The sequence below is a fragment of the Cervus canadensis genome, chromosome 6 (assembly GCF_019320065.1).
Source record: "Cervus canadensis isolate Bull #8, Minnesota chromosome 6, ASM1932006v1, whole genome shotgun sequence".
In the NCBI taxonomy this organism is placed as follows: domain Eukaryota; kingdom Metazoa; phylum Chordata; class Mammalia; order Artiodactyla; family Cervidae; genus Cervus; species Cervus canadensis.
The window spans coordinates 69,278,414-69,292,272 of NC_057391.1; the positions used below are offsets into that span (position 1 = coordinate 69,278,414).

Below are 13,859 nucleotides of genomic sequence, written 5' to 3' on the forward strand. Positions count from 1 at the left end.
TTGGAGCTTCAGCATCAGTCTTTCCATTTAATATTCAGGGTTAATTTCCTTTAGGATTGACTGGTTTGATCTCCTTGCATGACTTTAAGATATATCAAATATTCTAATATTTAATATGTCTAATACTTACTTTGAAATTAATTTTGAAGAAATAACTCATGTAGTTATATAAAACTTTGTGTGAATAGAGGAAGGAGAAGGTTAGATGGATTTTGTTAGCGTCAGTCTGCCTGAGAAATTAAACAGGATGAATCTCTTATTAGAACCTGGACTGTCATACACACCAAATGCTCATCAAGGAGGAGAAAAAAATCATAGAAAATTATGTTTCAAAGCCTGACTGCTGAGGTACTGGAGCACATAGAGAAAGCATAAGGAGATGACACAGGGACATGTGTCCTGTGTGTAGAGTTATTGCTGAAGTCCAGGGATGGCAACTTAGATACGTGGTTTGTGGCTGGTTAAAAGAAAACCTTCATATAAAGACCCTCAAAGTGATCTATCTTATACATTTTGTTAAAAAAAAAAAAAGTCTGCTTCCTACTGGTTTACTGCCAAGAATCAGATCAAATCCCACACACTAACATTCAACATTTAAAAATATGATTCTTTTTTGGCTCTCTCACCACATAAACAGAACAGAACTGTTTACCTGCCTATTGACAGTCTGTCGCCTTGATAACGGTACCACTGGGCTTGGAATTACTTTCTCCAGGCAACCTCCCGTTTGCCTGCCTCATGGAGCTTCAATAGAAGACTGGGTGTTGAGGGCACTAAATGTTCTCAGACTCCAAAAATACCCAGACATCGCTGTGTGCTCCATTCAACCTCCTATCTATTTTGAGACAAAAACTGTAATTTGGTGCTCCTACAGTAGAACCTCAGATGCAGTGTGGAGGCAGTTCCTGTAAATGCCTGCTTTGCAGGCTTAGCTCGCCTTTTAAGAATTGATTTATTTGCCTCTTAGCTGTATTAAGAAGCTTCTCTTCCCCTGTGTATCTGGCATCAGGAACACACTGTGGGGCTGTTTACTTTGGGCCACACAGATGACATCAACAGTATCTTGTTAAAACAGAAATGCTTCCAGTTTGATAGAAACATCTTTAAATCTTCATGGGTTTTGCCAATTGTGGCGCAAGTGTTCTCATCTTAAAGGAAAACCCAGGATATGAGAGCCAAAGGGATCATTTATTTTGCCTCAGAAGGAAACCGGTCATGCAGTGTGCCTACCTGTGAGGTTGATGGTTTTGCAAGCATTGCTCTTCTCTGCTGGAAAAGGCCATTGACTTTTTCCTGCAGACCCAAGGCTTGGCAGGGACGACGGTGGGAGGGTGGTTGGCGATTTTGAGCACTCAGGGAGGCGGCTGTCCCACTTTTCATCTCTGCTTTCCACTGATTAACTGATTGGCCTTGAGAAGTTAATTAAAATCTGCCAAATGGGGATAAAAATGAAGAGATTTTTACCTTGCAGGAAGGTCAGATGGATTAGCTGTATTAACAGTACCCACCTGAGGAGTGCCTTTAGTTGCCTGGTGATAGGTAGAGTGTGTTAAAATAATTAATTGCTATGAAAATATCAGCCTTCACGAATCTTGGTCTCAGATCAACCCAGGAAGAGACCACAAAGCCCAGTTTTCATGAGCCATGGCTTGGATTGTCCCCATCCAGAGCCTAGCTGTTGCCTGGAGCTATATCTGATTCAAGATTCTCAGGACAGTTATTTCAGACCCTTCCCCAGGACCTCAGCACAAAGCTGCAGATGGAGTGAACATTTATCTGAATGCAGAGCCTGGTAGATAAGTGGGGAGATGCTCATTAACTAGATATTTTTACCTTGGCATTGACATTGATGACAAAGCTAGGAACTGTTAGCTCATATCAAGAGCAGAGGCTTAAAAGGATGTGAAATTCAAAGTAGTGTGTGTTTCCACCTCCCATCTCCTATCTTTTTTCCTCTTCATCTCACACACTTACTATGCATGTAAGTAGTTAGGGTGATGACAGGTTTGTGGGGGAGGAAGGTAGACACCATGGTTTCACATGAGATTTGGGACTTTGAGCATTAATGCTGGCAAATCTTGGGTAGTTCTGGCTGGTCATATGATTTTGGGGGCAAAGAATGAGTTATTTAGGCATTCTAAGCCTTTGTTCCGCTCGGCCCCAAAATGAGGATATTGAAAACTTACCTTATTAGGTTAATGAAAAGTTAATATGAATATCTAAAAAGATAATGTTTCTTAGCTGGATTTTCCAAAAGTACAGCTTACTTTGTTAGGACATGCAGTCCCAGGAATCAAGAGTGAGGGGCAAGGGAAGTGATACAGGGAAGGGAGAGCCAGTATAAGTGTGTATAATCCAGTTGTCTACCTCTAAGTGTGACTCCTGACTTGACCTTGTGCAAGTGTACTATAAGAAACTGTAGAAATTAGTCCTGGGACATCTGCCCAAGGGGAGAAAAATTTACTGCATGGGGCATGAACCTCACACATACTCTGGACTTTATATTCATGGGTGCCAAGAAGTATTCTGTAAATTTCCAAGCCTTGACATCAGCGGATAGGCCTTTGGTGAGAGTTGAGAGTTACCTTGTGTGGGAGGGAGAAAAGACTTTGTTGGTTTGTGCCAGACAGAAGCTCCTTAGAGCCCAACCTGTAGGGGAAGAAGGAACAAGAGGTCACGAAGGTCTGAAGTGCATAAGAACTTGCTTTGCATCCATAAAGGCTTTAGTGTGCTACCTGGTGTAAGGAAGGGCTTTAGTGGGTGGTAACTGTTATTCCTTATGGTCCAGCAAGCAATGTAGAGATGATCAAGGGTAAGCTAAAATAGAGAGGAGTTTTAACAGAAGACTGTGACTTGATTTTTCAGTTGGCATAACTCCTTGGAGACTCGCTTCTAATATTATATCTACACTAGTCAGTTGTATTCAAAAGTCTCTATAGCAACCACTTTTATCACTTGAAACTAAGTACCTCTGAATAGAAACACTCACACATGAATGCATGCTCAGAGGAAAAAATGTAAGAAGCCTAAATTTTCCCTTAAACAAGGAGCCCAAGTTTTCTTGGTAGACTAATGTGAATCTTAAAAGGGCAATTATTAGACATCTACTAGGTGTCAAGTGCTTTAATTTTCACAGCAACCCTATAAAGTAGGTATCATCTCCCTTTCACTGTTGATTAAAACAGGAAGTGGGAAGGATTAAATAACTGCCCAGTGTCCTAGAGGTAGTATGTGGTAGACTTGGGATTCTTAACAATATCTCGTTCCAGAGAACCATGCACTTTCACTTGAATTCTGTGGGTAAGTTTTGTTGATGAACATGCATTTTTGAGGTGTATTATTATATTAAAAAAATTTTTTTTTGCTTTTTAAACTTCTTATTTTATACTGCAGTATAGCCAATTAAAAGTGTTGTCATAGTTTCAGGTGTACAGCAAAGTGACTCAGCCACACATACACAAAGAAACTGGAAAATTCTGAAAGAGATGGGAATACCAGACCACCTGACCTGCCTCGTGAGAAACCTGTATGCAGGTCAGGAAGCAACAGTTAGAACTGGACATGGGACAGCAGACTGGTTCCAAATAGGAAAAGGAGTATGTCAAGGCTGTATATTGTCACCCTGCTTATTTAACTTATATGCAGAGCACAACATGAGAAACGTTGGGCTGGAAGAAGCACAAGCTGGAATCAGGATTGCTGGGAGAAATATCAATAAGCTCAGATATGCAGACGACACCACCCTTAGGGCAGAAAGTGAAGAGGAACTAAAAAGCCTCTTGATGAAAGTGAAAGAAGAGAGTGAAAAAGTTGACTTAAAGCTTAGCATTCAGAAAACTAAGATCATGGCATCTGGTCCCATCACTTCATGGCAAATAGATGGGGACACAGTGAAAACAGTGTCAGACTTTATTTTTGGGGGCTCCAAAATCACTGCAGATGGTGATTGCAGCCATGAAATTAAAAGATGCTTACTCCTTGGAAGGAAAGTGATGACCAACCTAGATAGCATGTTAAAAAGCAAAGACATTACTTTGCCAACAAAGGTCTGTCTAGTCAAGGCTATGGTTTTTCCAGTGGTCATGTATGGATGTGAGAGTTGGACTATAAAGAAAGCTGAGCACCGAAAAATAGATGCTTTTGAACTATGGTTTTGGAGAAGACTCTTGAGAGTCCCTTGGACTGCAAGGAGATCCAACCAGTCTATCCTAAAGGAGATCAGTCCTGGGTGTTCATTGGAAGGACTGATGCTGAAGCTGAAACTCCAGTACTTTGGCCACCTCATGCGAAGAGTTGACTCATTGGAAAAGACCCTGATGCTGGGAGGGATTTGGGGGCAGGAGGAGAAGGGGGCGACAGAGGATGAGATGGCTGGATGGCATCACCAAACTCGATGGACATGGGTTTGAGTAAACTCCGGGAGTTGGTGATGGACAGGGAGGCCTGGCGTGCTGCGATTCATGGGGTCGCAAAGAGTCAGACACAACTGAGCGACTGAACTGAACTGAACTGACTCTCCCCCAAACCTCCCTCCCATTCAGGCTGCTGTTTAACATGAGCAGAGTTCCCTGTGCTATACAGCAGGACCCTGATTGTTACCCATTTTAAACAGCAGTGTGTACATATTGGCCTAAAAATAAAAGAGTTCTTTGTATTAGAACAGTTGATATTCTATTACATAAAGAAGAACTGATTCTTATTTACAGTGAGAATCAGACCAAAATTTGTCATGAGTAAGAGGCATGCCTTCAGAGGGAAAAATCAAATTATGTTGACATTAGTAATAGTTTGTTTGAGGGTGGTTCATTATAGTAAATGTGATTCAGCTCAGTCTTCTCAGTGAGGTCATTGGATCTGACTGGATGAGGTGAACTGCTGTCTGAAAGTGATATTTTATAACAAGGGGCCATGATTGGAAATAAGCATCAGTTCAGTGATGAGAATAGATATCTACGGAGGCTTGTCTGAGCCGAGCATTCTTCCACAGCTTCCCAAGTGATACTAGTGGCAAAGACCTGCCTTTCAGTATAGGAGACATAAGAGGCATGGGTTCAATTCCTGGGTTAGAAAGATCCCCTGGAGCAGGACATGGCAACCCACTCCATTATTGCCTGAAAAATCCCATGGACAGAAGAGCCTGGCTGGCTACAGTCCATAGGGTCATACAGAGTCAAACATGACTGAAGCGATTTGGCACACTAAAACCTCACAATGACACTCTATCAAGCAGTCACCTTAATGCTCGTTTTTCAGCTGAAGTACAGAGAGCATGACCCTTTTGGCCAGGGCCAAAAAGCTGGTCAATGTTGAATTTTAATTTCAACCCAGGTGTTCTGTCCATAAGCCCAGCGTTGTATTTGCTAAATGGCTGCAGGGGATGTCCTCCTAAACCCTTCCTACTCCAAGAGTGACTGGAGGCTAGCTGAGACTTCCTTGCGGCCTGAGAAATGCAGAATCCCAGACCTGACTCCTGGTCCTACTGAATCAGAATTCCCAGATTAGTCAAGTCCACTAGAATGTTTGAGAAGTTCTGTCCTAAACCTTTTCCACCATGTAGATAGACAATCTATTAAAGGCTCACCTGTCCATGACCCCCACTAGGATCCTTCTCTGCATGGGCTCCTGGCCCAGAGAGCACAGGCCCAGGCAGAGTCATTTCTCCTGGGAACTTAAGGAAAAGTTAGCTTTTGGCAGTTGCATAATTAACTAATTTTAGACTTAGTATTTCAATTGGTTTCAATGATAGCACTTTGCAAATTGTAAAAGCTTTGTTCATTCATTCCAAAAGCATGCATATGCTTTGAAGGCTCACCATATGTCTGGTGCTGTACCCTCAAGGAACTCACAGTCCGATGGAGAGACCAGGAAACAGACCTTTCTAATGTATGAGGTTATAAGCTATCAGTCCAAAAGTGTGAGGTTCTGAAGAAGCACAGAGGGGCACCATCTTTCCAAGATGCATTAGGCATTGTTCCATTCCTAACCTTTCCCTCTGTCTACAACAGGAACAGGATGGGACCAATTTTCAGGTGCCACCTGGGGTCCCGGAACCCATCTCAAAATGTGGTGACCTGGATGTCATCTTTGAATATAGAGCTGCCAGCCAGAAGCTCACAGTGACTATTGTCAGAGCCCAGGGCCTCCCGGATAAGGACCGAAGTGGAGTCAACTCCTGGCAAGTGCACGTTGTGCTGCTGCCCAGTAAGAAACAGAGGGGCAGGACAAGCATACAGAGAGGGCCCAACCCCATCTTCAAGGAGAAAGTCACCTTCGCCAAGCTAGAGCCCAGAGATGTGACTGCCAGTGCGGTCCGCTTCCGCCTGTACGCTGCCCGCAAGATGACCCGGGAGAGAATGATGGGCGAGAGGCTCTTCTATCTCAGCCACCTGCACCAAGATGGGGAAATGAAAGTGACTCTTGTTCTGGAGCCAAGAAGTAATATCAGTGTGAGTATGTTAAATGGTGCTACTAATGATGTTCTATGTTGGAGGATCTGGAATTGTCAGCCCTTGATGTAGTATATTCAGCCTGTGAATTCAGACACCTTAATTTAATTTCTATTTTTTCCTTCTCATCCTTGTGAGCCATGCTTTGCACTTCACGGTACAATGGGGTTTTTATTTTGTGTGTGTGTGTGTGCCCATAGCCCCTATAACCTGATGGATGTACCCCTATCCAATTTTGGACATGACGACGGCAGAGTAAAGGAGGACACAGGGAAACTGTGAGAGATTTCTTGACCTTCTCATTAGCTGATAAGTGGTTCTACCACTCATCCCCCTGCCCTGACCCCAGTATACATCATGATGCATCTCAGAGATGGGGCTTTCAAAGTGAGGTCCTTAACAAGTGTGCCTGAGTAGGTTATAGAGTAGCCCTGAACTCCAGCCACTTCTAAGACCTTCCATTTATTATGACTGGGCTTCTTCCACATGCCCATCTTCTATGTCCCTGGGTTTCAAGATAAGACAGCACAGCTTTCATATCTACAAACAAGTAACTCTCTCTTCCTGTGGGTGATATATATATCATCCAGTGTGAGGGTCTCCTTCTAAAAATCACATAAAAGATCAGGTAGTTATCTTGGGCTGTTGGGCCAATCAGTCATTCACTCCAAAATGTTTATGAGTGCCTACTATATGTCAGGTGCCATATTGGCAGAGGAGGAACAAAACAGGGGCTGCCCTTGCAAGGTGAATGAAACAGGAGATGCCTTACAATCTGGTGGAGGACGGCGACAATAGGCAGCCGGGGTAGAGAGTGACAGAGGCTGTGTTTTCTTTTGAAGGGTCAGAAAAATTATCTTTCAGGTGGTGGTATGACACAGAAAACTCAAGGACCCTTAGGAGCCAGCCTGGGTGCCGTGTGACGGACAGGGTCTCCAGACAGAGGGGCTGGTATATGTAGACACCAGCAGGTGGGAAGGGGCTTGACTTGTCTGAGGAAGAAGAAAGGAGCCAGAGAGTCCAGACTGTGCTGATGGGAGATCCAGCCACTTACATTTTTAATAGATGACTCAAAATTTAGACTCCAAATCCTTGCCTCACAAAATCTATTTTGGGCTTCCCTGGTTGCTCAGCAGCCTGTCAATGCAGGAGATGTGGGTTCAAACTCTGGGTTGGGAAGATCCCCTGCAGGAGGAAATGGCAAACCACCCCAGTATTCTTGCTTGGGAAATGCCAGGGACAGAGGAGCCTGGTGGGCTGCAGTCCATGGGGTAGCAAGAGTCAGACAAGACTTAGCAACTAAACAGCAACAAATCTATTTTACCTGCAGTCTTCCCATCTTGGCTAAAGACAATCTCATGCTTTGAATTCAGGTCCAAAATCTTAGAAGTCATTTGTGACTTCTCTCCATCTGAAATCCTACTGGCTTTTTATTAAAAATCCAACCAGAGCCTGACTCTCTGCTGGATTATTGAAAGGGCCTCCTAGTCATCTCCCAACTTCCACCTTTGTCCCCTATAAACTATTTCCAGCTTGGGAACCAGAAGGAGCCTTTAAGACATAAACTAGATCACATCTTTATTGTTGTGGTTCAGTCACTAAGTCACGCCTGACTCTCTGAGACCTCATGAACTGCAGCACATCAGGCTTCCCTCCCTTGTCTCTGTTCAAATCCCTCTTTTCCCCCTAAGCTCAGAGTAGGGTGTGTCTTAAATCCTGGGGAACAGAAGTCATGGGAGTTCAGAGGAGTCCTGCATCATAAAGCATGGAGACAGGGATGCTCCCACCCCTGTAACTCTCTGCCAGACGCTGTGCTTTGTGATGGGGGTACAGAGCTGAGTAGGGGAAATGAGCTGTGTGAAAGAACCTTGAAGTAAAAATCCTCCCATTTACCTGTTATTTGTTGAGTGTGGTTATCAGCTAGGCGCTGGACAATGCACTGTGGCAGACTGAGGGGTTTATAATATAAGGCTGGGGATTAGAGGGGAGAGGCAAGCGGTGCAGTGACAGGTGTCACAGTGGACACTTCTGCACAAGCCCAGGGGACGGGGTGGCCCTCACCCCAAACTAAGCAAGTATTTCTGTGCTGGATTATCATCATCCAGACAAAAGGGCATCTCTTAAAACCACCTTGCCCTGTAGTGTATAAATTGTGTGTGCTAGATTGCTTCAGTAGTGTCCGACTCTGCAACCCTTTGGACCGTAGCCCAGCAGGCTCCTCTGTTGTGGCAAGAATACTGGAGTGGGTTGTTATTTCCTTCTCCAAGTTTATAAATTATGTCCCATGAAAACCTCTGTGGGCTCTATAGGGATGCCTGTGGCTTTGTAAACAGGGTAGTTTCCTAAGATGTTAAGAAATATTTGGTTTCTTTCAATGCATTTATTTATCGAGGTTCCTGATGAGAAATTTTAGGAAGTGATTTCAGATGTTGAGAAGAAAGATTTGAGAAGAGTCCGATGCACATGTTTCTTTTTCTGAAATTTACTTTTAATTGGAGGATAATTGCTTTACAATGTTGTGTTCGTTTCTACCATACATCAACAGGCATATACATATGCTCCCTCCCTCTTGAACCTCCCTCCCATCACCCACCCTATCCCACCCCTCCAGCTTGTCACAGAGTCTGATGCACATGTTTCTGATGGAGGAGGTGATGGCTCCAGGAGGCTGGCTAGCCTGCCCTCAGAGCCCATTCCCACTCCTGTTTCTTGAGTGAGAGTCAGTGTCCTGACCTCCTTTGCTCTCCTTCTCCCGGCATGTCTGGTGCACAGAGGCAGATGCTTTGGAGAAGCAATATGTGAATATATGACAGAAAGTGTGGGCTCCGCTGTTGCCTAAGGTTTCTAAGACACACAGTCCTTGTGTCAACTTCCTTACTAAACAGTTGTGAAAGTGCTCACATTCAATAGAATTCATTTCCTTAGGGAAAAAAAAAATGTAGCATCTGCTGTATTCGTGACAACCTTAAAAAGCAGAACTGGGAGCCAAATGTTCTTTGGGGTGGTAGGCAGCCAGTGGTCAATTTCTTTTCTGGTGAAGGCAAGATGCCTCCTATATTGTTGCATTCCTCAAGAAGCTGCAGGAAACAGAAGCTGAACTCATGCCTGGGGTGGACGTGAAACATTTGAGCACAAATTGCACAGGAGGGAATTTGGGTCTATATTAAATGTCTTCTTAGCTCTCCATGTATCTTTCTGGGTTTGATTTACACTAGTAATAACATCTTTGTCCATTTTGTCTTTAGAGAGGAAAGGGTGAATGGAGACAGCGCTTGAAACAAATATGTCAGCTAATAATGCAGGGGATCCCATCCAGGACTGCGCTCCCCAGGCCCTATTATCATTCACACCGAGTGCGCCCTTAGTAATCTTTGGCAGCAGTGGAGATTGGGGCCACAATTTCTCCAAACATATCGGCTTTCTTTTTGGGAGAAAGCGCAGCCGGGGCCAATGGATCCTTTGTTGTTCTTCCCCTCCAGAGTGGAGAGTCTCCGCTCAGCCCATCTGCAGTGTCTCACAGTGATAGCGCTTCATCCACGCAGTCGCTGTCGCATGGAGGGGCGCCAGAACTGTTGGTGGGGCTGTCATACAATGCCACAACAGGGCGATTATCCGTGGAGATGATCAAAGGCAGCCATTTCCGAAACCTCGCTGTGAACAGAGCACCTGGTAAGTTCATGCCTATACCCCCAGCTCTGGTCCTCCCAGAGGCAGGCAAAAGGCTGTGTCTGCTTTCATCTCAATTCTGTAACTTGTAAAATAAAAATGATCTTGGTGTGATTTAGACAATTTTTACCAAATGATGTCTCTGGATTTTTCAAATGCTTTTCTATTTAATTAAATTGAAGGCTTCTCTGATACCTGGATGAATCTTGATATAAAACAGGCTGACCTCTGTGAGTGTATTGAAGGGAAAAGAATGATGTCTTTTCAGCAGCATAACATGTATAAACAATTAAAATCTGCTAATAGGTCCCAGGCCCTCAAATTCTTTAAAGAGGCAGACTTCAATCTTTGGAGCCAGGCAGACTTGGGATCTAACTCCAGCTCTGCTCATTTACCTGGTAGCTTTGCTCTGATCCTATACATTTTACCTCTCTTTCTGAACCTCAGAAAACTCATCTGGAACAAAGGAATAGTAAGAGCACCTTCCTCATGTATTGTTTTGGGGCTTAAATAAAATGATTTATGTAGAACATTTAGTATAGTGCCTGACACATAGTGAGCATGCAAGAAATGTGAGTGGTTATGTTGTTGATTGCAGAGGAGGTAGAGTAAGAAGACATGGGCAATCCAGGCCTGACTCACCAGGGAACCTTCTGAGATTACCCCTGGAAAGAGCAGCTCAAAACATACCCCCATAGTGGCTGTCCAGGGCTCAGGAAGCCAGAATAAAAGTGTTGCTGCTGCCAACTGCCCGAACTGCCTCTCAGTACCCAAGAAACTAGAGATTGAACCTTGGAATAATGCTGCTAAAAAATCAGCTCACATTTAATGATCTTGCTCATTAGCAGAAACAGCTTAAGAAAGGGTGGTTTCTGTCTCACTTCTGTCTGCTGGATCTCATGTAACATCTAATTAGAGGAATCTAATTTATATCTAGAATTCTAGCTGCAAGAGAGTCTGGGAAATGCTGTTGAAATTCCAGCCTTTTGAGTCCAAGAAGGTAAAATTGACGGGGCTAGGGTAGAGTGTGAGTGAGTCTGTTCTCCACAGACTACCAAATCTTTTCTGAAATAAGTACCGGGTCAGTAACAACATGATAGGCTGCATGAACCAATGGACTCTGGCCTCACCTGTCCGCACCAGGTGAAGAGCCAGCCAAGCTGGCTCCTACAACCAAATCTGGACTCTCACTCCTTTTCGTCTCTAACTGTGCCACCACCCACAATGTCTCTGTTCAGTAGTATCTTGTTGGTCAGTCTGTATTAAGGCCATTAGAGCAAGTTAGTGAGGAAAACACAACAGTCTGGATAACAGAAGAGACCAGGGGCATAAACCATATTCTATATCAAGGCTCAGAAGCATGTTAGAGCTATTTAAAATCCACAGTACATATTGATTATTAATTGCATGGATAGATGCTCCTTTCTAGATATAGCTTTTAAAAAATAACTCCAGATTTACTAAAGATCTGGATTTACTGCTTTTACTGTAGAACTTTTGCTGGTCTCTTTTCCTGTCTTCTGAGATTTGTTGAGATCTGAACAGTTAAGGGGGAAGAAGATGGTGCAGCTGCAGATAATGATGAGGGAGATGGACCACACATTCATGGCCTATTCCAATGCATGTTGGGAGGCTTTAATTTGCATGCTTAGAGGTTCCAGGCAATACAGGGGAGAAGGACAGTATGGTGGCTAAGAAAGCATCAACTGGAGGATGCCAAACTAAGATTTTTGCCACTTGCTAGCTGTGAGTTACTGAATTTTTTTGACTCTGTTTTCTTATTTGTAAAATGGGGATCATAATAATATATACTTTTCAGGTAGGGATATTACATGTAAAACTGTGCTTTGAGAATGGTGCTAAGGTATCTTTCCACATTTCTTTATAAAAGAGAAGATGCCAAAAAGGAAACTATTATAACAAATACTTAAAATTGAGTGGGAAAACAAGGCAAGTCCTCATTTTGAAATTGATTTCCTTCTAGAAGTTTAAGTCAGATTGGCATTTATTACATGGTTTTAGATAGAATAGTGATGCAGTGTAACTGAAAATGTAACTGACATGCTGTATCTTTGCAACCAAAGTAATAGAAGACAATATTGCTGTGATGCTATTAATTAAAACAGAAACCCAATAGTGAAGACAAAAGTTTTTTGTTTACATGGAATGCTAGTACTTAAGGAAAAACCAGTTTAATTAGGACGGACTGAGAAAGTAGAAGGTTCTTTTGTGGAGACTCTAAAAGGGATCTCTTGGTACTTTCAAGGGCTTGAGATGTTGACGATGTTGGCCTTTCATTATGTCTCACTTCTTTATGCCACTAGCAGGACTTTGGCAGTCATCAGACAAGCTTAGGGTACAGTTCGAGTTCCCATATGGAAGAGAAAAAGAGAGAGAAAGGATGAGGGAACAAGAGTTTTATGAGGTAACTGAGCAGCATTGGAAGAAAGAGAGGGAGAAGAGGAAACAATGCAAGCTGGGAAATGAATGGGCCTGAAGTGGGGAATGGGGACACTGCCAATTGCACTCATCTCCATGGAGAAAGTGGAGAGAGGGCAGGGGGGACAGGACCCTGCGTCAGACTCCACCCTGAGGGAGCTGCCTGCGGGAGGGAGGCGTGGGTAGAAACTTGTGTGTGAAGGTCACAAATCCTGTCCTTGAGACCCTCAGCTCAGTGGCAGTGACCTCCTCTGTAGAAAGGGGTCATCAATCCTGCCTTGCAGGGTGGCATTGATAATGTAAAGAATGGTTCTTAAGGTAGTCCAAAGAAAAAGAAGTTGAGCCTGATGACTAGGAACTTCTACAGAATGCTGAAGGTGCTAAATCTTGATGGAAAGAGACAAAGGCTAGAATTTAGAAGTGAGGATCTTTTGCATCAAAGTATTTTGTCAGCCAAAAGATAACTTTGAATTTGCCAACTTGAACCAACTAGATGACTGTTCTGATATTTTAAACTTTTCTTTCTAAGCAAGATAGAGGAGAGGTGGACTAATAATAGATGCAGTTACCCTTCTCTTTTCAGGCCTTAGAAGAAATAAGCCACCAGATGTATGCTCCTTTCCCCAAATCCCTGGGGGAGAAGGCCCAGTGAGAGGCAGGTTTAGCTCTAGTGGGCAGAAGCCAGTGGGAGCATCCCTAAAGATGAGTGTCTACCACACCTCCCCACCCCAGAATGGTTAAAACTAAAAAGACTGATTCCCTCAAATATTGGTGAGGATGTGGCGAATACTTTCTTGGTAGAAGTGTAAAATGGAATAACAGCTTTGGGAGAAGGCCTGGTGGTGTCTCATATAGATGAACATGCACTGAAAATCCAGCAGTTCTATTCTTGGGCATTTGTCCATAAGTTAAAAAAAAAGGGACTTTCATTAGAAGGTTTATAGCAGCTTTATTACAGTGTACAAAAATGGCGAAGAGCCCTTATGTCCTCATAGTTGAATAAATAGATTAAGATATATTTTGTATAGTAGAATACTATTCAGCAATAAAAAGGAATGAAATTAACTGAGGCATTCAACAACATGGAGGAATCTCAAGAACATACCAAGTACCTACTGCATGATTCCATTTATATGAATTTCTAAAACAGGCAAAATTTGTTTAAACATATAGTGGAAAAAAAGAGCAAGGAGTGGTTGCTTCAGGATTCGTATTGGCATCAAGGTGACTGGGCATAGACATGAGGGAGTATTCTGGGGTGATGGACATATTCTGTATTTTGATAGGGATGTGGGTTAAATGGATGTT

At 43.2% G+C, this 13,859-nt stretch overlaps 1 protein-coding gene across 1 annotated transcript in view; it reads left to right on the forward strand.

Moving 5' to 3' along the window:
• The window catches only part of SYT16 (synaptotagmin 16), a 277,720-nt gene that overhangs the window by 246,324 nt on the left and 17,537 nt on the right, over nt 1-13,859 (forward strand). Inside the window, exons 5-6 of the mRNA XM_043472245.1 lie at nt 6,006-6,446; nt 9,926-10,115. Coding sequence (XP_043328180.1) covers nt 6,006-6,446; nt 9,926-10,115 — 631 coding nt within the window. The remainder of the gene's footprint in view (nt 1-6,005; nt 6,447-9,925; nt 10,116-13,859) is intronic.